The sequence below is a fragment of the Pan paniscus genome, chromosome 6 (assembly GCF_029289425.2).
Source record: "Pan paniscus chromosome 6, NHGRI_mPanPan1-v2.0_pri, whole genome shotgun sequence".
Classification (NCBI taxonomy): domain Eukaryota; kingdom Metazoa; phylum Chordata; class Mammalia; order Primates; family Hominidae; genus Pan; species Pan paniscus.
Window position 1 is genome coordinate 193,209,158 of NC_073255.2, and position 26,926 is coordinate 193,236,083.

At 38.4% G+C, this 26,926-nt stretch overlaps 1 protein-coding gene across 14 annotated transcripts in view; it reads right to left on the reverse strand.

Moving 5' to 3' along the window:
* LMBR1 (limb development membrane protein 1) overlaps positions 1–26,926 on the reverse strand; it is a 211,411-nt gene that overhangs the window by 82,195 nt on the left and 102,290 nt on the right. For all 14 annotated transcript variants that reach the window (XM_034965351.3, XM_034965345.3, XM_063606434.1 and 11 more), the window contains one exon: positions 353–479. In XM_034965351.3, coding sequence (XP_034821242.1) covers positions 353–479 — 127 coding nt within the window. The remainder of the gene's footprint in view (positions 1–352; positions 480–26,926) is intronic.

Sequence of the window (26,926 nt, forward strand, 5' to 3'; positions counted from 1 at the left end):
TAATTTCTAAATTGTACAATAAAGAGATCTAAAATAGAAAACCAAGCAGTAACCCTTTAGCAAAACCTGTTTGGAGGGAGAAAAAATGTCTCCACGGAATTTGAAGAACAGAAACCAATTAACAACAACAACAACAAAAATCTGAAAAGCTGCTTACTTGTTCTTCACATATAAAATAAATAAAACTTCATTTTTAGATAAAGATATCTAAAGATTTCTTAATTCTGTAAATTAACATCAAACATCTTTGTTAACTACACAAAGATTTAAATGTTTTTAAAATTGAGTGTGTAATTATATCCCAAACTATAGTTTCCAGTAAGGAAACTGGTTAAAACAAGGAAATCCATACCATATAAAGATTCCATGCTTGCGGCATCATTATCAATGAGTGCTGAAGCTACCCACACTATCCCAAGAATGAGTAACGCAAGAAGAAGAAGCATGACCAAAGTCTCTAAAATGCGGGCTCGGATTCCCTGAAAAATAGAGTAGAAATATAATTTTAGTATTTTACTTCATTTCATGAACAATAAGGTTTCTGCCTATATGAAAGCATAAAATAATCCCTTGGAAGGAGAGGAAATTTATATTTATTAACAGGAAAAAAACACTAGGTACTTATGGTTTACAATGTTTAGACTGACTTTTCAAAATTATGGAAAATATTAAGCTTGGATAAAACCAAAAAAAATTCTTCATAAAAAACATCTGCAGAGCCATTTTTAACAATTACTTTCCTAACACTTTCCACTAACAAAGCAGATTAATGAATTTCTATCCGTGATTCTAATCGAGGGAATAGAAGGCTAATTATGGCACAGAGCCAAACAGTTCAGTGAGCACTGAACTTGGTGCGCCGCAATGCTCCGAGCTGCTGGAGAGCGCCAGCTCTCTCTAGCATGGACTCTGGTGCTCCTCACAGCCTCCGGAGCCCTCTACTGTGCCGCTGAAGAACTGTCCATTGTAATCCAGCATTATAAACTATAGAGACACTGCTTTTACCAGTTCTATATGATGCTTTTCTTCACATTATATAGAATTTTCATTAATCCATGAGACAAGAATATAATAATATAATCATTATGCACAACTTTGTTTTAAATGTAAAACAAATTCTGACTTCAGGACCAAACTAAAGGCCAGACTTTTAAAACTTAAAAACTGCAGGATAAGACAAAAAAAAGAAACCACTTTTACTCCCCAAAAAATCACCCAATGATTGAATCTGCACCTGTAAGTTAAAGCATCATATTGATATTTTGTACTGCAATGCACTAACCTACAATTATCTAACACAACCAACAAAATTATAAATACATCCATATTTCTCAATAAATTATGTTATCTCATTCCACATTTAACATAAAAATATGAGTTATAAAATTCCAAAACATACACTTATTTCAATTTTGTCCTAAGTATTACTTTCTAGTTTCTGAATTGCAGGAATAGGATGCATTAAAATCACGGCACCCCAGTTCTTCAAATTCAATAGAAAGGGAAGAAAACATCCTAAAAGCATGGAGAAGTATACCTAGCCCTAAATGATAACCTCTGAGGCGAAGTGACTTTTTCTTACTAGTCCTTCAACAATATCGCAGACTTACCACAAGGCTGCATTTGGCAAGTTTAAAACACTTCCTCAAATCTGAGAGTCAGCTCACCTTAAGTGCTCACAGCACGGGAGGCCAGTGAACCAGAATGAATTAGGCTTGTATTTTAACACATGAGATCTCATAGTAAGTAGCTATTAATCACAGGAGATGAAATGTGAATAGTCACAAAACACACTACTACTTTACTGAAGAGTCCTTTGAACTTGCACTTCACAACTTTCAAACTATTTAAGATGCTGATATGGTTTGCCTGTGTCCCCACCCAAATCTCATCTCGAATTGTAATTCCCATAATCCCCATGTGTCGTGGGAAGGACCCAGTGGGAGGTAATTGAATCATAGGGGTGGTTCCCCCATGCTGTTCTCATGATACTGAGTGAGTTCTCATGAGATCTGATGGTTTTATAAGCGTCTGGCATGTCCCCCACTGGCACTCATTCTCTCTCCTGCCACCCTGTGAAGAGGTGCCTTCTGCCATGATTGTAAGTTTCCTGAGGCACCCCCAGCCATGCGGAACTGAGAGTGAATTAAACCTCTTTTCTTTATAAATTACCCAGTCTCAGGTATTTCTTCATAGCAGTGTGAGACAGAAAACAGACTAATACAGATACCAAAACATAATCTACCACCTTTAACAATGACTCCTCTCTTCCTTTCTTCCTCCTCCCCTCCTTTTCTCTCTTTCTAAAATCCTTTCTATTACACATTAAATATTTTATGGAAAGTCTATCAATAAACAGACAGAAGGAGATAAAATTATATCTTGCACATTTATGCAGATTTGTTCTAGCGTTTGTGTTACACTCTCTCAATCCTGTCTTTCCCTGCCTCCAACCAGCCCCTAAGAAATATATGAACTGAAGAGCAGGGCTCCCAAAACAAATAACACATGCATTATACCTGTAATATACATGAGCTAAACAGTGTTAATAGTGTCTGAAGTGTTACAATATATGAACTACACAGTGCCAGCTCCTTGGAACCATTTAAAACCCACTGTCCAAAAGAAGTTGTAATTGTAATGTTAAATAATTATAACACTGTAACAATAATTTTTAGGATGATAATCCATGTTGGGAAATCAATCACCATAAAACTTAGACTTCCTCTGATATTCTGGTAAGAACTATTTCTTAGTAATTAAACTTGTTTTCTTCAGGTATGTGCCTGTGGGCTGGGAGACAATGCTCCACGGCTCTCTCACATTTCTGTGCATCTCACAAGCAGAGGCAGGGACAGACCTTATTTGGAACTGTCTTCTTAAGGTCGTACAGCAGATGGCCTTGGGATTTAGAGATAGTGTATCTCTGAAGCAAAGGACAGGTTTGTTTACTGTCTGGTAGCACAATGTTCACCTCCAAGCAAAGGTTAGACAGGGTTGCTTGCAGCCCGATATAAATATGGTGGGTTCCCTAGCTGTGATACAGGCCCACTGTGGGGCTTGGGTTCAAGGGGAACTGGCACCAAAAGGAAGCTTGTGCACTCGGTTATGTGCTGTGCATAACCAAGTCCTTTGTCTCTGACCCAGACATCTCAGGTGTACAACTAGCATCCATGAAACTCGGAGACTAACTTGTTAGTTTGCAAGCAGAATAAAATCTCAGACTTTTTACAGTTCTTGACGGTTTTTGGCGACAAGGATAGGGGACTAATAGATGGCTTTCTGAAAAAGAAAGAGAAGGGGCCCATGCAGATTGGCTTAAGGGATATGAGAAGACTCCTGGGATCTATTAATAGCAGTGAGTGTGCTCACCCAAGTGGTGGGCAAGCAGGAGGAGCAGGGACCCCAAGCAGTCCTAGCTGCTGGTGACAGTCTGCAGGCTGAGGTAAGTAGTGAGGCTGAGCCCACTGCTGGCTAGGTTGTCACTCCCTCTCCTCTGAGCGGAAGCATGAAGGAATGTCATCATGATGGTGTTAACTGTGAGCCATGCAACACCAGGTAAAAGGTCCTGTGGGTACAGCTGCTATTTCAAGGAGTCCCAAAGCTGAATAAACAGTGTCAGGAATGAGGCTGTAGACATATGCCTAAACTGATGTCATTACAAATTTGGTTGAGCCATGAGTAGCCACTAGCCACTCAAAATGAAAGGCGCCTTGCTTAACGGTGTGGGCCAGTTGCTTTTGCCATGCTCATTCAACTGTCCTCCCCCAACTCTGACCTCAGATGCTTAGGAAAAAAGATGATGGGGTAAAGTGGGGGTCTCCCTGTCCTTCAGGGGTGTAAAAGCCGTACAGACCCCCCTGAGCATGCAGGGGAACTTTAGGAAGCAGACGGACTCAAACTCATGGCTCTGCTGAGTACAGGAGCCCACGTCACCATCCTACCTGGTCCTTCACAAAGGACTGTGAAGTGACTGCACGGAATTGTTGGTGAACAATGACAAATTTTTTCTAAATAAAGAGAAATATAAATAACGATATATATAGTTATAAACTAAAATGCAATGCCAAAAAATATTTTTGAAAGAGAAGTCATTTAATAATTTTTTATTATCTTATACATTAAGAAGTGACATTCAGATGAGAAAAAAAGAGTTAAAGAAAAACTTTCATTTTAAATAGGGGTCATTTAAAATGATAATATTTCACTTTTTACTGACAGCAGAGAAATTAAAGTTAAATAATGCTACTAAAAACTTAAGGTTACCACTAATCTTACTAGTATCAAAATAATAAAACTAGTAACAGTAATAGTAACTAGTATCAAAAGTAATATTACTAAGATACTAGAAAACAGAACAAAAATGTAATAGTTAATATAGTAAAAAACAGAAAACCAAGTTTAGCAAAATATAAACATAACAAAATATATAAAATACGAAAACAGGAAATGATAAAAACCAAATATATCTACTATAACTATATATGCAAATTAGGTCAAAAAACACAATTAACTGTCTAAGACCTATCAAAACGAAAGTGATACTAAAAAAAGTGAAAATGATTAAAAATTATTGTTTAATTTTTTAAAAATGTACAGGAGTCTGGTTTAAATACAGAAGAATGCAAAACAAAAAACATTAAATAGGATAAAGTAGGACATTTCATATTGAATAAATTTACTATCCACTATATTATTATGTTCTATTTCTTTAGATTAACTGGTGAGTACATAGAGCTTCATTGTTATTATTCTTTATACAATATTTAAATAAATAGAAAACCAGGCTGGACACAGTGGCTCACACCTGTAATCCCAGCACTTTAGGAGGCCAAGGCAGATGGATCCCTTGAGGTCAGGAGTTCAAGACCAGCATGGTGAAAGCCCGTCTCTACTAAAAACACAAAGATTAGCTGTAATCCCAGCTACTTGGGAGGCTGAGGCAGGAGAATCGCTTGAACCTGGGAGGCGGAGGTTGCGTTGCAGTGAGCCAAGACTGCACCACTATACTCCAGCCTGGGCAACAGAGTGACTCAGTCTCAAAAAAAACAAAAAAGTAAATAAATAAATACAACAGAAAACCTTTATTCATTATATCTAGCATGTTTATGCAAATTTGATAAGAAATTCATTTAGAATTTTAAAAATAAAAAATTCCTAAGTATGCCTCCATTGTGATGGGCTGCCACTACTCAGTGAATACCATCAGCTTCTGATGCAGCCAAAGGTCAGAGAGCCCAGCCTCGACATTAGGAGGGCTCAGGGGATTGAGGGCCTGACTGGGTGGTTTGGCTTCAGCAGTGGATTAGGAAATAGGGTTTCCCCCAGGAGGTATCTGCCACTTTTTCACATGAAACCTTGATACCAGGTAGCGCCAGGCAGGTTGAGCTCTGGGAGAGACCATTTTTATTTGGCTAGGAGGCCTGTTAAGCCTCTTCCATTTTACTGGACATGGAATCTAAATTGTTCCACCCCAGAAGAGGGATGACAGACTAGAGAGTCACATGGCCCCACAGGTTGGGCAATCTATTTCAACAAGAGCTGAGCAGCAGATTCACAGCTGTCCTTTCTCAGGAGTCCACTCGGAGGCAATGGCAGGCAGGAGAGGCACCTGCTATTTTAGGAAATGGCCTCCTGGAGTATTTGTGAGCTATTAAGTCTCTCACAAAAGCTGAGATATTAGCTTCTCCTCCTGGGGCCCTATACTGTTTATATTGGGCCAAAGGGAAGGCACAGTCCCTGAGGCCAAGCTTGCATAGTATGATCATGTAAAACACGAATACCAATTTAATATAGAGTCAGCAGTGCAAGCTACACCACAGATGGAATAAGCCCAAACACCCTACTCAAAAAGTCACCTGATGCCAGGCTCAGTAGCTCACACCTGTAATCCCAGTGCTTCAGGAAGCTGAGGTACCACTCATTTCAGGACTGAGACTCCTTGACTCAGCAGCTACACCCATAATGCCTTCTGACTGGAGCTGGGGGCTTACTGCCCTGGTGTCATACCAACATTCCTTCGTCTTACAACAGGAGAGGAATGAACGACAGCCAAAGCACCATTCAGACTCATTACAGGTAGGAGTAATGTAATTACCAGGGGCCCTTCCTCCTCCGCCTCGCTCTCACCACTGAGTTGAGCAAATCCACCACCAGAGCTGAAGGTCTTTTCATATCACTAAACCTGGAATACAAGGTCCTTGTTCTTCCTCTGCACCATCCAATCTCATTGCCAAAACTGTCAGGTCTGGGGTCTGGTTCTATCCTTACAAATTAATAAGTTAGCCTGTCGCTGTTACATGGATGCTGGCAGGAGACACAAGACTCCTGGATCAGAAGCAAAGGATTTTATTACTCCGGTACAGCAAGAGGCATGAGTGCCAGCATGTCATTTCCCCTGCTCCCAAGTCTTATGGATGGATGTTGCATATGCGACAGATCTGTGCAGCAGCTAAAGAACAGTGAGCGTGGGGAATCCACTGTTTTCATAGCACGTGGTAATAAGCCAGGCTGCTCTGTGGCCCAGAGGGAGCCATCACTTCATCCCTCAAGTTTGCTCAGAAGAAACACAACCCTAACAAATGGCCCAGGTAAAGAGCAGTCAAGACCTCACAGTCTTGGCACACCCAGAAAGAAAACGCAGGAATGCTTAGGGCCCATGCAGACCGCCTCTCCTGACACACCACTTAATCAGTCTGCGACTGCCCAAGAATGAAAAAATATTAACAATGATACACAGAATCTGAAAAATAATAACAAGGTTGATTTAATAAACCTAAAGTAATCCCTTATAGGGAATATACCTCTATTTCAATCACTAAAGGAAAATTTACAAAAATGAATTTGAAATTAAACTACAAAAAGTATGTCTATCTTTTTTTTTAAGATGAGATCTCACTATGTTTCCCAGGCTGGTCTCTAACTCCTAGGCTCAAGTGATCCTCCCATCTCAGCCCCCTGAGTAGCTGGGATTACAAGTGCGCACCACCCTGCCCAACAAAATATATCAAGTTCTAAACCGCATCAGAACTACTGCATTAACAACAGAGAATAAGTCAAAATATCTGAATGCAAAAAATTAACAACAAAGCTTAAATTAAAATACACTAATGCAATCATAGGCCAACTAAAAAGTAACAAAACAAGAATACTTTATAAAAACATAAAGTGTAGAAAATCTGTATTCAGATGCTCAAATAAATGAGTTTTATTATGAAAGAAAAAATAAAAATAAAAGTGAAGCACTCAACTCAAGAATTTGTAAAAGGAACAACAAAATAAATCCTAGCAAACCACAATACAGGAAGAAATAGGCCAGGCACGATGGCTCATGCTTGTAATCCTAGTACTTTTAAAGGGGGAGGCAGGAGGATCATTTGAGCCCAGAAGTTCAAGACCAGCCTGGGCAACATAGCAAGACCTTATCTCTAACAAAAATTTTAAAATGAGATGGGCATGGCAGCACACACCTGTAGTCCCAGCTACTTGGGAGGCTGAAGTGGGAAGATCACTTGAGCCCAGGAGTTTGAGGTTACAGTGAGCTATGATCGCGCTAGTGCACTCTAACCTGGGCAACAGAGTGAAATCCTGTCTCAGAAACAAATAAATAAAACAAAATACAACAGGAAATTAAAATAAGTATAACAAAAAAGAGCAAAAAAGTAGGAAAAAATAAATCGAAGAATTCAGAATTCAAAAGAATTCTGATGTCTGGCTAGAAAAATCAAGAAAATAAAGTAGCAAAAACACATTAGAAATAAGAAAAAAATGTAATCAAGACATAAGATTTTAAAAAGAATACCAAGTATAACTGTCAATAAATGGGAAAACAAACGACTTGAGGAACTAGAAAAACAAGAGCAAACCAACCCCAAAGCTACCAGAAGACAAGAAATAACCAAAATCAGAGCTGTTCTGAATGAAATAGAGACACGAAAAACCATATGAAAGATCAATGAAACCAGGAGTTGATTCTTTGAAAGAAAAAATACAGTAGATAGAATGCTAGCTAGACTAATAAAGATAAAAAGAAGATCCAAATAATCACAATCAGAAATGACAAAGACAGCATTACCACTGACCCCACAGAAATACAAAAAACCATCAGGGACTATTATGAACACTTTCATGCATACAAACTAGAAAAGTTACCAGAAATGGATAAACATACAAACATTCCGGGAAACATACAACCTCCCAAGACTGAACCAGGAAGAAATTCAAACCCTGAACAGATGAATAATGAGTTCTGAAACTGAGTCTGTAATAAAAAGCCAACTGACTAGAAAACGCTCAGGATCAGATAAATTCATGACCGAATCCTATCAAATATTTAAAGAACAGCTGGTACCATTCCTACTGAAACTATTCCAAAAATTTAAAAATAAAGGACACCTCCCTAACTCATTCTATGAGGCCAGCATCATTCTGATACCAAAACCTGGCTAAGACACAAAAAGAAAAAGAAAACTTCACACCAATATTCTTGATAAACATAGATGCAAAATCCTCAACAAAATACTAGCAAACCAAATCCAGCAGCACATCAAAAAGCTAATCCACCATGATCAAGTAGGCTTTATCCCTGGGATGGAAGGTTGGTTCAACACACTCAAATCAATAAATGTGATTCATCAAATAAACAAAACTAAAAACAAAAACCACATGATCAGCCAGGCGTGGTGGTTCATGTCTGTAATCCCAGCACTTTGGGAGGCTGAGGCAGGTGGATCACGAGGTCAGGGGTTCAAGACCAGCCTGACCAACATGGTGAAACCCCGTCTCTACTAAAAATACAAAAATTAGCCAGGCATGGTAGCACAAGCCTGTAATCCCAGCTACTCAGAAGGCTGAGGCAGGAGAATCACTTGAACCTGGGAGGCAGAGGTTGCAGTGAGCCAAGATCACACCGCTGCACTCCAGCCTGGGTGACAGAGCGAGACTCCATCTCAAAAGGAAAACCACATGATCATCTCAATGGATGCAGAAAAAGCTTTCTATAAAATTCAACATCCCTTCATGTTAAAAACTCTCAACAAACTAGGCTTTGAAGGAACATATGTGAAAATAATAAGAGCCATCTCTGACAAACCCACAGCCAACATCATATGTAACAGGCAAAAGCTGGAAGCATAGCCCCTTGAGAACCGTAACAAGACAAGGATGCCCATTCTCACCACTCCTATTCAGCATATTACTGGGAAGTCCTGGCCAGAGCAATCTGGCAAGAGAAAGAAATAAAAGGCTGGGTGTGGTGGCTCACACCTGTAATCCCAACACTTTGGGAGGCCGAGCTGGGTGGATCACCTGAGGTCAGGCATTTGAGACCAGCCTGACCAACACAGTGAAATCCTGCATCTACTAAAAATAAAAAAATTAGCTGGGCGTGGTGGCAGGCACCTGTAGTCCTAACTACTAGGGAGACTGAGGCAGGAGAATAGCTTGAACCCGGAAGGCAGAGGTTGCAGCAAGCCGAGATTGTGTCACTGCACTTCGGCCTGGATGACAAAAAACGAAAAGAGAAGAGAGGAGAGGAGGGGAGGGGAGGGGAAGGGAGGGGAGAGGAGAGGCATTCATATAGGAAGAGAGGAAGTCAAATTATCTCTGTTTGCAGATGATATAATTTTATATCTAGAAAATCCCATAGTGTCTGCCCAAAAGCTGCTGGATCTAATAAGCAATGCCAGCAAAGTTTCAGGATATAAAATCCATGTACAAAAATCAGTAGCACTTCTATAGACCAATAACATCCAAGAATGGCCACAAAAAAAATAAAACAAAATAAAATAAAATAAAATAAAAACCTAGAAATACAGCTAGTCAGGGAGGTGAAAGGTCTCTACAACAAGAATTAAAAAACACTGCTCAAGGAAATCAGAGATGACACAAACAAATGCAAAAACATTCCATGTTCATGGATAGGAAGAATCATTGCTAAAATGGCCATACTGCCCAAAGCAATTTACAGATTCAATGCTATTCCTATCAAACTACCAATGACATTCTTCACAGAATTAAAAAAAACTACTCTAAAATTCATATGGAACCAAAAGAGCCCATATAGTCAAAGCAATCCTAAGCAAGAAGAACAAAGCTGGAGGTGTCACACTACCCAACTTCAAACTATACTACAAGGCTACAGTAACCAAAAGAGCATGGTACTGGCATAAAAACAGACACATAGATCAATGGAACACATAGATCAATAGAGGGCCCAGAAATAAAGCCACACACCTACAACCATCTGAACGTCAACAAAGTCGACAAAAACAAGCAAAGGGGAAAGGATTCCCTCTTCAATAAATGGTGCTGGGATAACTAGCTAGCCATATGCAGAAGACTGAAACTGGATCCCTTCCTTACACCATATACAAAAATCAATTCAAGATGGATTAAAGACTTAAATGTAAAACCTAAAACCGTTAAAAACCCTGGAAAAAAAACCTAGGAAATACCATTCTAAACAGAGGCCCTGGCAAAGATTTCATGATGAAGACACCAAAAGTAACTAAAACAGAAACAAAAATTGACAAATGGGACCTAATTAAACTAAACAGCTTCTGCACAGCAAGAAACAAGCAAACAAACAAACAAACCAACAGAGTAAGCAACAAGCTAAAGAATGGGAGAAAATATTTGCAAACTATGCATCTGACACAGGTCTAATGTCCAGAATCTATAAGGAACTTAAACACATTAATAAGCAAAAAAACAACCACACTAAAAAGTGGGCAAAGAACAGGAAGAGACACTTTTCAAAAAAAGAAATACATGTGGCCAAGAAGCACATGAAAAAAATGCAACAACACTAATCATTACAGAAATGCAAATAAAAACCACAATGACACACCACCTCATACCAGTCAGAATGGCTATTATTAAAAAGTCAAAAAAACAACAGATGCTGGTGAGGTTGCAGAGAAAAGGGAATCCTCATGTACTGCTGGTGGGAATATGAATTAGTTCAGCCATGTGGAAAGCAGTGTGGCGACTTCTCAAAGAACTTAAAACAGAACTACCATTTAATCCAGCAATCCCATTATTGGGTATATACTCAAAGGAATATAAATGATTCTAACATAAAGATATATGCACTCATATGTTCACTGCAGCACTATTCACAATAGCAAAGGCATGGAATAACCTAAATGCTCATCAAGGGCAGACTGAATAAAGAAAATGTGGTACATATACACCATGGAATACTATGCAGCAATAAAAACAAATGAGATCAGCCGGGTGAGACAGCTCACACCTGTAATCCCAGCACTTTGGGAGGCTGAGGTGGGCAGATCATCTGAGGTCAGGAGTTCGAGACCAGCCTGGCCAACATGGTGAAACCTCATCTCTACTAAAAATGCACAAATTAGCCGGGCGTGGTGGCGGGCACCTGTAGTCCCAGCTACTCAGGAGGCTGAGGCAGGAGAATCACTTGAACCTGGGAGGTGAAGGTTGCAGTGAGCCAAGATTGTGCCACTGCATTCCAGCCTGGGTGACAAGAGCGAGACTCCATCTCAAAAAAAAGGAATGAGATCATGTCTTTTGCAGCAACATGGATGGAGCTGGAGGCCATTGTCCTAAGCGAACTAATGCAGGGATAGAAATCCAAACACTGCATGTTCTCCCCTGTAAGTGGGAGCTAAACACTGAGTATACATGGACAAAAAGAAGGGAACAACAGACACTGGGGCCTACTTGAAGGTGGATGGTGGGACAAGTGGAAGGATCTACCTATCTATCAGGTACTATGCTTATAACCTGGGTGACGAAGACAAGCACGGTGGCTCACGCCTGTATTCCCAGCACTCTGGGAAGCCCGGGTGGGCAGATCACTTGAGGTCAGTAGTTCAAGACCAGCCTGGCGAACATGGAGAAACCCCATTTCTACTGAAAATTCAAAAATTAGCTGGGTGTGGTGGCACACGCCTGTAATCCCAGCTACTCAGGAGGCCGAGGCAGGAGAATCACTTGAACCTGGGAGAAGGAGGTTGCAGTGAGCCGAGGTCAAGCCACTGCAATCCAGCCTGGGCGACAAAGTGAGACTATGTCTCAAAAATAAAAATAAAAAATGAAGATCTTCCTAAATAATTTTACCAAATATTTTAAAAGATCACACATGCACACATACATTTACAAACTAAACAACCTCCACCTCTAATTGTAAAAAAACAGATGAATGAATTATTCTACTTCCATAGCGTAAGACATTATATCTTAAATCATGGGGAATGTTCATAATATAACCTCACTGCATAAACAGTATGACCTATTTTTAAAAATACATTTAGAAAAAATATGTGAACACGTATAATTAACAGTCTTATCTCTAAAATTACAATTATAGGGAATAATTCTTCCATTATACTTTATGCTTTTCTGTTTTTTTCTGAATTTTTTAGAGTGGGTGTGTATGACTTATGTAGTAAGAGTACAAACTAATGTTCTTTTTAATTTTTAATTTTTTCTTAAGAAGTAACTTCCAAGAGACTGGAACCCAAAAAAGCTTTTAAAAAATATATCTGATTTCAGTTTATGAGACATACTAGGCTGGTTAAGAGCCCCAATGCCAGAAGTAAATTGCTTGGGTCCAAATCCTGTTTCCACTACTGTATAACCTTGGGCGAATTACTAAGCTTTGCTGTGCCTCAGTTTCCTCCCATGTGAAATGAGGATATGAATAGCACCCCTACCTTATAGGGTTGTTATAAAGATCGAATGAGTATTATATATATATGAGTTATATATATATGTAAATTATACATATTTTATACATTTTTATATATGTAAATTACATATATTTTTTATATATATATGCTTAGGACAATATCCGGTTCTTAGTAAACACAATGTAATGGTTCGCTATAATGACTCAAATTATTACCTTTGTCTCTGAAATTTCCAAGGCTTGGGAGTTCACATATCATTTGTGTTTCTAAATTAAATTTATGCCACCTTCTAATGCCATCCTATCACTCTCTTCCCAACTTTGTTCCCGACCATCTACAAACCTATAAGAAGCAGTCCCATCTTTCTCCATGATATGAGCACCTGGTTCACAAGTACTTCTTATCACATCCCCTGCCCTCGTAAGTAACATCCTAGCTCATCACCTCAATTCCAGTGAGATTCATTCCCATTCTACAGTAGCCACCCACACATGCATTGATCCTATTCCACCATCTCTCAGGCTCACCTCTAAGAACTCCAACTTTGAAACTGCCCTCTTAGTCCACAATTTCCTATCTTTTCTTGTCCCCTCAGTGCCCTAGCCTAGCTCTGCCTCCACATCCTCAGAACCTTCACTCCCTTGTTCCCTCCTAATCCTTCCAACCAGTCTTCTCTTCCCTGGCCTCAACCCCATGGTTCACTAGTGAATTTTGATGATGAGCCAGTATCAACAATATTCTGGAGCTCCCTGAACCTTTGGCTTCCACCAGGCCAGCTTCAACAATCCCCTGGCGCCTACTCCTTGATTCCCAGCCCTGTCAAAAAAAGTTTGTATTATACAATCATGAGAAAGTTTTACTACGACATTCCAAAGTGGGCCTTCAATGCTACTTGGCAATCTTTATACTGATCTCTGGCTGACTTTAGCAATTTTCACAACTTTTTTTTTTTTTTTTGGTTTTGAGATGGAATCTCGCCTGTCGCCCAGGCTGGAGCGTAGTGGCACGATCTCGGCTCACCGCAAGCTCCGCCTCCTGGGTTCACGCCACTCTCCCGCCTCAGCCTCCTGAGTAGTTGGGACTACAGGCGCCAGCCACCACGCCCAGCTAATATTATCTCTGTATTTTTAGTAGAGATGGGGTTTCACGGTGTTAACCAGGATGGTCTCGATCTCCTGACCTCATGATCTGCCCACCTCGGCCTCCCAAAGTGCTGGGATTACAGGCATCAGTCACCAGGCCTGGCCTTTCACAACATTTTTTAAAATGTTTTCCTTTCTTTTTTATCTATAATCTCATCCTCTACTTCCTTCCAACTACAATTGACTTTCCTCTACCTCAGTAGGACACAGCTGAGTGGGGTCTGTGAGTCCCTCACCTTCCCTCCTCTACACCTTAGCTACTGTTTCCATTTCTAATTCTTTCGTTCTATAAAAGAAAATACCTTGAATCCCTTTTCTCCTGTGGCCCAATCTCAGATGTTCATCTTCTCACATGTCATATCAGTGCTTCTCAAATGTCAACCTGCATCATAATTACCAAGGGGCCTGCCAATTCCTGAGCATCAACCGCAAAGTGGTAACTCAGTTGATTCTGATGAAGACGGTTCACAGATATACTGCTCAGTTTTTACCTAAGTGATCTTGCCTCTTCCAATAGCCAACAACTCTGAAGTTTATATCTTTAGTCCAAATCTTACTGCTGTGGCCAAGAACCATACACACCAACTGCCGTCTTTCATTAGACATCTCACCAGTACCTTAAACTTAATTCTAAGACCAAACTCATCATTTTATTCTCTATCTCTGCTCCTCCTTCAATATCACATACCTGAAAACAAGACATCATCACCCACTTTGTTGTTTATGCCAGATACTTTGGAAACACCCTTGTCACCTACCTTTCCTGCTGAACCCCATACCCTACCCCCACCATACACCCTGAGCCTCGGTGCAGTCAAACACCAAGTGCTTCTGATTCTACTGTGTAATTACAACTCAAATTCATCCCTTCTTTTCCTACTGCCACCATACCCATCCAAGATGATGATTTTTCTATTATAGGTACACAAATAATAACAAGAACTGTCTGAAATACATACTCACATGTTTAAGCAGTCAATTCAGAAACATTTAGCCAAAAGAACTCTCTGTAGTCAATCATATAAATTGTTCAAAAAGTTATTTCAAATTAGTCAATATTTCTTTTGAAAGTCAGTAAATAACTCACAAAAAGAAATCTGCTCATTTCTAGTTATCGATCTACATTACAAGAGTAAATCAACAATACTAATAGAAAAGGCTGCCACGGTACAAGCCATCAAAATTATTTAATATGATTATGCTTGTCCTATGAAATATTAAGATAACTGATATAGTAAGAAAGAGCTGTTATTCTGACTTAATCCACTGGGAGGCTAGGATAGTTAAGTTTTCCCTTTTGTTAATTTTATTTTCTTTCTGTGATTAAATGAGACAAAACCTGTCCAACTTAAAATCAATTAAATACCACACGCGTGAGCTTTAGATAAACCTTTTAAAAAGATAAATATGTTCATTAAATGCAATGTGGCAAATTTTTTACCTTCAAAAACTTTGAGCTAGAGAGAAGAGAGATGATGGGACTATAAATAGTCAGAAATTTCATTTATTAATTCAGCTTCCACTAGTAAATATACAAGTACTCAAAATCTATAAGCTGTTATCACTATCTTTCTTGAGATCATAAAAATATTACCAAGCTTCAAGAACACAGCCTTTATGGCATGCCATGTGTGAGATTGTTAGACTTTTGCATGCCATTCTGACTACAAAGTAATGAAAAGCATTGTGAGCACTTTTATCACTACCATTAATCACCAGCAGCACAGCATATAAGCAAAAAATATGCCGACTGCTCATTTTTCCATTAAGGGTCAGAATCAGGAGCTAGAAAGCCCCAAGGGGAAGCTTCCTATCAACTCCATTCTTGCATATACTGAGCTAAAAGATGTACCAGATGTCAGAATAACTTATTAAAATGCACTTCAAACAACAAAGTGGCAAAACACTGTAAACAAGGAAGAAGGTCTTCATTGTTCCTCTAGTGAAAAAAGTCTCCTGAATACAAGATCACAGGACTATAAGAACTTCTATTTATTAATCAATAACTGTACTTCCTTCACCTAGTTTTGAATGCTTAGATTATGTCATATATCACCAGGATTTCATGAACTTCACAATATTTTTATTTCCCAGTATGAACACTTATCCTGCCATCCCCCACAAAAAAACCCGTTAAGTTTAAATTACTTTAGCGAAACTCCTTCCTTCTGATTAAAATTGCAGTATAATAAGCAGTCAGTATATTAGAAACACCACTGAAATTAAGTACTTTTCTGCCAATGAAACATGAGTTGTTTTGAGTAAGCTATAGAATTAATCACGTTATTTCATACCAGCATTTTTTGAAATTACAACAACCTCAATATTATAAAAGGTTAAATTCGATGAAATAGATTAGTAAAGACTAAACACTTGTAGACACACAGATTTCTTTTAGATTTAAATGGGAACTAAATGGATAGTCTACTACACTCAAATGGTTATGATATAATTGCTTCTTGGAATTTTTGTGCTGGTCAATTATACATTTAATTCACATCAATGAAGTGAAAATTACAATGTACTTACAAAAGCTCTATGGAGAAGCTGTCATGTTTCTATGGTGATGAACATTTAAACAAGGTTTTGCCTGGACATCTTGCCCTCCTGTAAGGGATGTAAAAACCACTTCATACACTATGTCTCTACCCATTAGGAAGCCTGGGAAAACTTCTACATTCACAGAACATTTAAAATAAATATCAAGCTATTGTTTTCACTTAACAAAAAGGGTCTCTCAGTAACATTAAAATAAGGTTTGCTCAGCATGGCATCAAGATTGCACCAAACATATACACAGTCATCAGGGGAAGATCGGTAGAAGTACTAATAAAGAACAGAAAATAAAAGCAGGTATTAATTATTTTATTTTCAGCCATGAAAAAACTACAAACAAGCATCTCTAGAGAGTGTCAAACATTTCTCCCTTTGCTCCTACGTAATCACTAAGAGCATACACGAAAAAGCTTTGGTCTCACGTCAAAGAAAACGGCTTTGCGAAAAGCTTTCTTAAGCTCTATAGTAAAACAGTGAAATGTTTTTTAATATTAATATGCTATGCAGTCTATTTTATACACAAATATACTTAATGTGGTCTATACAAGATGAAAAAATTAAAACTATAAGATGCTCAAGCTGTTAAAGCTGGACAAAAAGAAAGTGCTTGGGGTAAGCTAAAATAAAAACACCAACATTGCCAGTTCATTGAATTAACATCTCCATTGCATTAAGATTTGTAGGCAGAAATTCCCCATGATATTAGACAAATAAAAATCATCCAGATTACAAATGAATTAATACACGTTTTCAATATGTAAATGAAAGAACTGAATTATAAAAAGACTATGGTAACTAGATATCAAAATTTTTACACATAATTCTGAATTTGGGAAAAAAATATTTCTTAGTACACCAAATCACATCAAATAACTCACTGGTTCACTAGTAAGGCTCTTTTCTTCTATTTTTGTTTTAATAATTCTTCAGTTCAAAATTCATAGAAAAGAAGAAATGAGAACTAACACTTGCAGAGCTCCTACTAGTTGCTTTATACGTGCTTACTGAATCTTTGCAATATATTAAAAGGTAAATTTGATTACACATAATAAAGTTCACACTCAAAAGTGAAATAATTTGCCTGCATGCCAGAATTCACTTTCAATTCAGGTCTGTCAGCCCTCAGGGCCCTGTGCTTTCCACCCCTACCCTTCACCTCCACCCTTCACCCCCACCTCCCCAGTGACAGAAATAAGTCACAAAAGACAACACCACATGGAAATGAGGAAGTTGGGGAGAATGCTTAAAACAAACAAGACAAACCTATGATTTTAGTAAAGGACTAAAAGCTTCTTTTACTGGAACGTTAATTTTCAGTTCCATAAAAGCAAGCTCATACTAAGGTCAAATGCTCAGTCTTGTAAGAAACCTGTAATGCAGAAGACCATCTTAGCCAATATCCACTTTCATTTCATGAAACACTCAGGCACAAACTCCAACAAAGATACAACAAAAGAAAGATCATTAGCATTATTACTTATTTTATTATTACAGTGAAACATAAAAGATATTAAGGTTTAAAATATAATAAAAAGCAATGCCACGTGACAATTTAGGTAATAACATCATATTGCTTATGTGGCAAATAATACTTTACACAAAAAGCACTAGAAATTCCAAAACACCACAGAAGATCCTTTATGACAGTGAACAAAATAGGAAAGGTGTACATGAAAGCTTCCGGCTGCCTGCTCTCACTCCAGACTAGTCCCCCGTTAGCTCCTTTGGGCCCTTCTCTCCCAGGTTTCCACATTTCCTGCATCTCTCAATAAATAATAGCTACTTTGGGTGGGCAGGTATGAGTGCAGATGCATACATACATATTAGTATTTTATTAATATATTTATATATTTTTCCATTGAAAATCAGCAAGTTGGCATTTGGTTTTATGTATCAGCCTCTGTTTAGCTAATGTGAGCTGATCATCAAGGGATAAAAATCACCCTTTTCCCTTTCTATTTTAAAATAAAAGTTTACTATTTAGCTTTACATGTCTATTAAATACCCATGGATATACTACCCAACTAGAACAAACATTACCATGACCATCCTCCCAACCAAGTCAACCTTCTGCACCAACCTACCCACAGGTAACCACAAAACACTGCCATGTTTATCATCCATTTGCGTTTTTTAAAATTGTGGTGAAATATGCATAACATAAAGTTCACCATCGTAACCATTTTTAAGTGTACAGTTCAGTGGCATTACTACATTCACACTGTTATGGTACCATCACCACAACCCATCTCCAGAATTCTTTTCATATTCACCAACTGAAACTCTGTACCCATTAAACAATAACTTCCCCCACAATACACAATCCCTGGCAACCACTATGCTACTTTCTGTTTCTACAACTTTGACAATGCTATAGGTATCTCATTTAAGGAGAATCATATAGAATTTGTCCTTTTGTGACTGGACTGTTTAACTTAGCAAGGTTCATCCACGTTGTAGCATGTGTCATAATTTCCTTCTTTAGGGCTGAATAATACTTCATTGTATAGATATACCACGTGTGGTTTACTCATTATTCATCATACACAGTTGGATTGCTTCCACCCTTTAGGTATTGTGAATAATGCTGCTATGAACATGGGTGTACATGTATGTGTTGGAGTTCCTGCCTTCAATTCTTTTGGATGTATATCCAGAAGTGGAATTGCTGGATCAGATGGTAATTCCATTTTTAATTTTTTAACAAATCGTCATATTGTTTTCCACACCAGCTCTTCCGTTTTACCTTTCCACCAACAATGCACAATATTTCCAATTCCTCCACATCCTTACCAATGCTTGCTGTTTTCTGGGTTTGGCTAGTAGTCATCCTACTAGGAGGTATGAAGTGGTATCTCACTGCAGTTTTGTTTGTTTGTTTGTTTGTTTGTTTGTTTTTGAAACAGGGTCTCACTTTGTCATCCAGGCTGGAGTGCAGTGGTACAATCTCGGCTCCTTGCAACCTACACCTCCCAGGTTCAAGCGATTCTCCCGCCTCAGCTACCCAAGTAGCTGGGATTACAGGCACACACCACCATGCCCAGCTAATTTTTGTATTTTTACTAGAGACAGGGTTTTGCCATATTGGCCGGGCTGGTCTCAAACTCTTGGCCTCAAGTGATCCTCCTGCCTCAGCTTCCCAAAATGGAGGGATTACAGGAATGAGCCACTGGGCCTAGCCTCATTGTAGTTTTGATCTGCATTTCCCTAGTGATTAGTGATGTTGATCATCTTTTTATGTGCTTATTGGCCATTTGTGTATCTTCTTTGGATAGACTTTGGATGTCTATTCAGTTTCTTTGCCTATTTTGTAATATTTGATAGAGGAAGTTCCATCACCTAGTTCTTCAAAATTGCTCCGGCTATTCTTGGCTTTCTGCACTTCCATTAAATTTTTACTACCTGCTTGTCACATTCTATAAGAAAACTTTGCAGAATTTTTATTAGAATTGCAAAAACTCTAAAAATTATGAACACAGAATTTCTATCAATTTATTTAGGTTTTCTTTAACATCTTTCTTTTTTTGAGACAGGGTCTTCCTTTATCACCAAAAGTGAAGTGCAGTGGTACAATCATGGCTCACTGCAGCTTCGAACTCCTAGGCTCAAGCAATCCTCCCACCTTAGCCTCCCGAGAAGCTGGGACTACAGGCATGCACCAACCAGGCTCAGTTAATTTTTTTTATTTTGTATTTTGTAGAGACGGGGCCTCGCTATGTTGCCCAGGCTAGTCTCGAACTCCTGGCCTCCTGCGATTCTCCCACCTCAGCCTCCCAAAGTGCTGGGATTATAGGCATGAGCCACTGTGTCCAACCAACATCTTTCAATAAGATTTTTTGTTTCCATTATTGTTTCCATAAAGGCTTTAAATATCATTCGTTAGATTTATTTCAACATACCTTAGGCTGTCTTGCTATTATAATTGATTTTCAGTTTGTTGCTGGTATTTATTGATTTTTTAAAATATATTAATCCTTGTACCCAGCATCCTTGTTAAATTTTTTTATTTGAATAATCTATTTTTAAATTCAGCTGAGCTTGACTTTCTAGTTTTATTTGCCGCTATGCAGTTTCATTAGGACTCATGTGCAGGTAGTGCATGAAAACATTCCTATCCCTTCTAGACACTGCTCTTACCCATAACAGGAAAGAAAGAAGACAGCTCCTTCAATGGTGTAAGAGATCAGGCCATGTCAGCTCATCAACTTCATCATCAAAGTGTATGTGTAGAATTTGCTTCAGAAATGAAAGTCTTTTTTGTCAGATAATACCTTCGTAATTATCACTCTTCTTGTTGTATTTTGTTTATTTTTTGTTATTTTGGGTTTTTTTCTGTTTGTTTTTTTTTTTACAGCATCACACTATAATACTAGCTTGCTTCTAAAAGTGGTAACCAGCTCTGAATGGTGTAGAATGACTCAGCAGCATGCATTTCTGGCAATACTGAGGACTAGATATCCTTAAGTTTTTCTATTAAAGAAAATCCCCTAGATAATATATTAAAAGTCTCCTTGAAATATTTTTTGTCTACTAACTCTTTGAGTAATACACCGAGTTTGGGGCCTCTCATGGTGTTGGCTTTTCTCAAATATTTGTTCGTCTTTGAATTCTCTGTTCATCTCCGTATTTAAGAACTCTTGTCCTGCTTGTTCTCCCTATCATCTCCTGCCTCTGATGATACTGAATTTAGTGAATAGATCTAGAGAGTGGACGGAGGCAGGCAGGACTAATTCTGGGGGCTGTCTTGTATGTTGGTGGACCTTTATGAGCATTAACATGAACTCTCACATCACCAGTACCCACGTTCACTACTTCAGCCCAAAGCAAATGCTACACTGCCTGCTGACTGCAGCTCCCTTCTCAGCAGCCTGCTTCTGTCTGTCCCTTATGTCCTTCAGTAGCAGAGCCACATGGTTTTAATTCTCTTAAAGCCAGGTCAAAGGAGAACTTGAGGAGCGCAGACAATCAAAAATCCTAAAATCAATTTGTGAAACTGCATAATATCCTATGGGAAAATAAAATGAAATGTTAGGGTTATCTTTTATACGGGGGAAGTCAATTGTGTCTCTATTAGATAAAATTCATTTGCATTGCTCTCTACTTCCTCCAAGGTAACTCTAACTCTACACAGATGTAAAAGGGCCTAAGCAGTGGAAAGTCAGTCAAAGGCACATACCCCTCCAGGACCTGATAATCCCCAGGATCTACCACACAATGCCCAGGACTCCATTAACAGACACCTCCATCTCTTTTGCCCATCCAGGACTCCACTAACAGACATCTGCATCTCTTTTGCCCAGTTCCAAGTCTTGGACAATTTTTCCTGGCACCAGAAAAATATATGTACACAAGATGAACTGTTAAAGTAAGAAGGACATAAAATATAAGTACACACTAATTACAGTAAAACAATAATCCAAGTACAAATGTTGACAGGTACTTTGGAATGATACAAAACATGATTTGGGGCCAGGCACGGTGGCATACACCTGTAATCCCAGCTACTTGGGAGGCTGAGGCAGGAGAATCACCTGAGCCCGGGAGGCAGAGGCTACAGTGAGCCAAGATTGCACCACTGCACTCCAGCCTGGATGACAGAGCAAGACTCTGTCTCAAAAAACACAAAAACAAAAACAAACAAACAAACAAAACCCAATATGATTTGGGGTTAACTGGAGTTCTATAAAATTGTAAAAATTAGAATATTAATGAAAATGCAATGGAAGGCAAGCTAAACAGTAAAAGTAACCAAAACCATCAGTATAATATGCTTCACGCAAGCCAAATAAGACCCAGGAGAGGTAAACACTAAGAATCCTGACATACGGATGTATTCAGCAGTGGCTCGCAAACTTATAGGAATCATCTTGCAACCTTGAGAAGGAGTTTCTGAACGCTGCCTTGGAAAAAAATCTTCCTTCAACAGAACCTTAAGGTCAGGAGAGACTGACACAACTACAAAGCTTTGCCCTGTTTGCTACAGAGCAAAGGACAGAAGAAAAGACTTGGGCTCCATACCTGTAGAATAAATCTGAGCAGATTCAAGCAGAGACAATCTGAATCTTCCCAGAGGTGGAAACAAGGCCAAAGAATGCAAAAAAGTTAATAAAGAACTGAATTACTACTATGTTCCAGATAAAAGGTCAGTAAAGCTAACAGGTAGAAGAGGAGTCATTAGTTCAAGATGATGGGTCTCACAACACACACTTTTTAGCATAAAAGATGAGAGAAATATACAATAAATCACCAATCTACATGTCCCTAACACTAACAATAGTACCTAGCATGCAATAAGCCACCAATAAATATTAACTGAATGATTTAATTATGCCAGAGGACAGAAGCACCAGCAGACTAGTGACATTGAGAAGTTCCTAAAAGACAGCAAATAAATGGGATCAAATCTATGGGAAAATGTCCAAGGAAAGGTACAGATGGGAGGCAGGGAGGGAGGGAGGGAGGGAAGGAGGGAGGCTGTGAAGGAGGGAAAGAAGGAGTGAGGCCGGGAGGGAAGGAAGGAAGGAAGGAGGGAGGGAAGGAAGGAGGTAGGGAAGGGAACGGAAGGGAAGGAAGGAGGAAGGGAAGGGAAGGAAGAAGGAGGAAGGGAAGGGAAGGAGGGAAGGAAGGAAGGAGGGAGGGAGGGAGGGAGGGGAAAAAAGAAGAAAAAGGTTAGCAGTGATTCCCAGTGCTACAAGCTTATAGTCAAGAAGTTCAAAAATACGTCTAATAATAGGTAAGAATATTAAGAAATCATAGGTAAGGGTAACGTTATTGTATAAATTGTTCTAGAATAACTGAATAGTAATACAGAGAGAAAATAACTTAGATTTTCTCTTTTTAACCACCTCACAAAATTAGCTACAGGTAGACGAAAATATTAGATCTTTGCAAAACTCAAGGACAAAGTAGCCAAAATAGAATAGACTATATTATTCATCCCAACTTTGAAGGAATGATAACACTTGAAGAGTGAAACCAACTATCAAATTACTAAGAGTTTAGTTGAAGTGTAAAAATGTAGAAAAGCTAGCAGAAAACAAAATCAGGTTTTGTTTGGGCCTGCTTATATAATGTTTGTTATCAAGTCCTGAGTTTTCTCACACAATTAATTTAAAGAAAATTAAACAGCATGTGACATGGTTAAGTAGGACCAAGTCAAACATATATATTATGAATCTTAAATTATAATAAATCAACTTTCTAAAACCAGCCTTAATTATATCTTTATATATACACCCTTTCTAATCAAAATTTACCTAATATATATATTTGATTAAAATGATTAAATTATACATAACATTTTTAATCAACTTTAATGCTATTTTCTTGGCTTAGGATTTTCCAGCAATACAGGTATCTATAGTAATATTAGCCGCAAACTCTTGGGAAGTCAGCGCCTACAGATGAGCTCGCAGGGGAGACTTTCTTCTGCCCAGGGCTAAGGCTGACAGTCTTCCTCTATCAATGGGCAAGGTGTGCGCATGCTTTAAAATCTGCCCTTTGCCTGAGCACTTCTTACTGAGCCTCAGTTCTGACTCCTAGTCTCTATGTGCCTCTAACCTCATTTTTCCCAAACTAAAGGTCCCACATTACCTTGTGACCACCCTCTCTCCCCTGCTGAGGAAACCATAGCCTGGCTTATTCACTTACTCTTGGGGTTTTGTTGTTCCTGTTTGTTGTTCTTCAAATACTCAGAGATTTTTCTGGCTTTCTTGAGAACTTATCTATGTACTTAATAATACAGGCTGCTTGTTATATAGTTATATTTTTGACAAGGTCCTATTTAACAATAGGATGTGCTGTTTAACTTCCTTTAAACCAACTATGTAAAAAAAACTCATGAGGTGACAACAAACATTATATAATCAGGCTCAAATAAAGCCTGATGTAGAAAATACAAAGACTAAAATTTCTCTTTGCATGACAACTTAACAGTATTTTTGAAACTCTAATCTGCTGAACTTCTAAAACCCTGATTTATTTTTTATAATTTCCATGTTATTTCTACATGCTGAAATAAGAAAACATTTCAAGGAGTTATTTCCCAATAAGTGATAAATATTTCTCAGTAAGTAACATTCCATGTCTAAGTTGTCTATTTTCAATAAAGTCAAACTAGATATAACTGGATCTTTTTTTCTTTTATTTTTTAGAGACGGAGTCTCGCTCTGTCGCCCAGGCTGGAGTGCAACAGCACGATCTTGGCTCACTGCAACCTCCACCTCCCAGGTTCAAGCGATTCTCCTGCCTCAGCCTCCTGAGTAGCTGGGATTACAGGTGCCCACCACCACACCTGGCTAATTTTTATATTTTTAGTAGAGACAGTATTTCACCATGTTGCCCAGGCTGGTCTCAACCTGACCTCAGGTAATCCACCTGCCTTGGCCTCCCAAAGTGCTGGGATTATAGGTGTGAGCCACCACACCTGGCCTAGTACTCCATTTCCTCTGTGTGGCATTAATTTTAAGGTTTTAGGGCCATCCTGATGTGCTATACGAAAGTTTTCATAAGGCCGGGTACAGTAGCTCAAGCCTGGAATCCCAGCATTTTGGGAAGTCAAGGTGGGCAGACTGCTTGAGGCCAGGAGTTGGAGACCAGCCTGAGCAACATAGCAAAACCCCATTTCTTTAAAAGAAAAAAAACAGTTTTGATCAGCCAAATACAGGATCTAGTGAAGATTAACTTGGACAGAACTTTACTATCTGTATTGTTACTAGTCGTATGCTCTTCGTTACCTTGTATTTAAACATCAGTGTACCTTTTATGATACTTAACCAATTATCCATTATAGGCATTAGTTAAGCAATCTGTGACTAGGAATTTTTTAAAATAGAAAACAGCTCAAAACCACGCCTATGGCTTGTCCAGTTCAGGGGAGTCAAGCACTGAAATCATGAGCATACTCCCCTGCCCTCTACTAATACCTGGCGTACTCACCAAACCCCACATTCACAGGCTCTCAACATATCTTGTTTTAAAGAAAAAAAAAAAAAATACTCATAAATATATAATATTGATTTTTATTTAAAAAAATAAGAAATAGTATGAGGTATATTTACAGAATGAAACTGCAGAAAACCTTCTGTAATTTCTAGGAGATCTGAGAATCATTTGGTATAAATTGGCTGGGCACGGTGGCTCACGCCTGTAATCCCAGCACTTTGGGTGGCCAAGGCAGGTGGATCACCTGAGGTCAGGAGTTCAAGGGCAGCTTGGCCAACATGGTGAAACCTCATCTCTATTAAAAATACAAAAATTAGCCGGGCGTGGTCGTGGGCACCTGTAATCCCAGCTACTTGGAAGGCTGAGGCAGGAGAATCACTTGAACCCGGGAGATGGAGGTGCAGTGAGCCAAGATCTCGCCATTGCACTCCAGCCTGGGTGACAGAGCAAGACTCTGTCTCTAAAAATAAATAAATAAATAAATCTAGCATTATAAAACAACTTAAAATTTCTTCTTCCTCTGTGCTACGAACAGAATAAATGTTTTCCATAAAACTGATCATTTCAATATATTGAATCCTAACTTTTTCTACTGTTAGTGTGTCCTTATTTTTTCCGTTTTTGCCTGCTGATCTTATTTTTAATCCCTAAAAGAAGACACATTCACATACATATTTTTTAATGTTTCGGTTGCTTTAGAATTCAGTCACTTCAGAACAATACAACCTTGTCTTTCTCGATGAGAATTTCCTTTCTTTAATGTAAAATGTGCAAACCAATAAATATTTAAGTCGTATCATGTTAGTGACTTAAGTTTTAAAGAAAAGTAGATTTATCACAGGCTAAAATATTACCTAACGTCAAACTATCAAACAATCTTACTGCCTTTGATGTGTATAAATACACAACATCTATTTCTGGTATACTAAATGACAAATAAATGGACTGTAAATTAATGTACCAAGGTTCAGTTATATATTGACAAATGTTTCATAGATCAAAGATTAACATTGTGACCCACTGAATAAATGATTTTATACATGAATAAATATGAGCTTAAGTGCCAAATAAATCTAAGATTGTAACAATTCAACCCCTAGCCTCTCTGGTGAGCTCTTGTCCTGCAGGCCTGTGGTATCCTAATGACTTAAGAAGCTCTCTAGTAGCACTAAATCTGACATTTAATTTTCCTTTCAAATAAAGTTTATTCCAACCAAGGGTGAGTAGTTTTCTATTCCCCCCAAAAACTTTTAGAAAAGATACTCTAATTAACAATGACTATTTCTATAAAACTGTTTCATGAGTATTGGAAGTATTACAGCCAGTTTAATTTAAAGTATAATTACTTTAAAATTTGTACTTGGTAACTTTCTGTTTCCTCTCTGCCAAAGCTTTTCTTCATTTAACAGAGGCCTGAACTATCAAACATTATGAGACATTAGTTAGTAATTTAATCATCATATAAAAGTGTTTGAAGTTTAGTTATCTATTAAACATAATACCTATTTTTTACAACCTATACTGTTCTAAAACAGATCCTATTTCAAAAAATAAAATAAAAGCTGAATATGTCAATACCAATGTAATTTTTCACGTCACTTTGCTGTTAGATATAAAAAG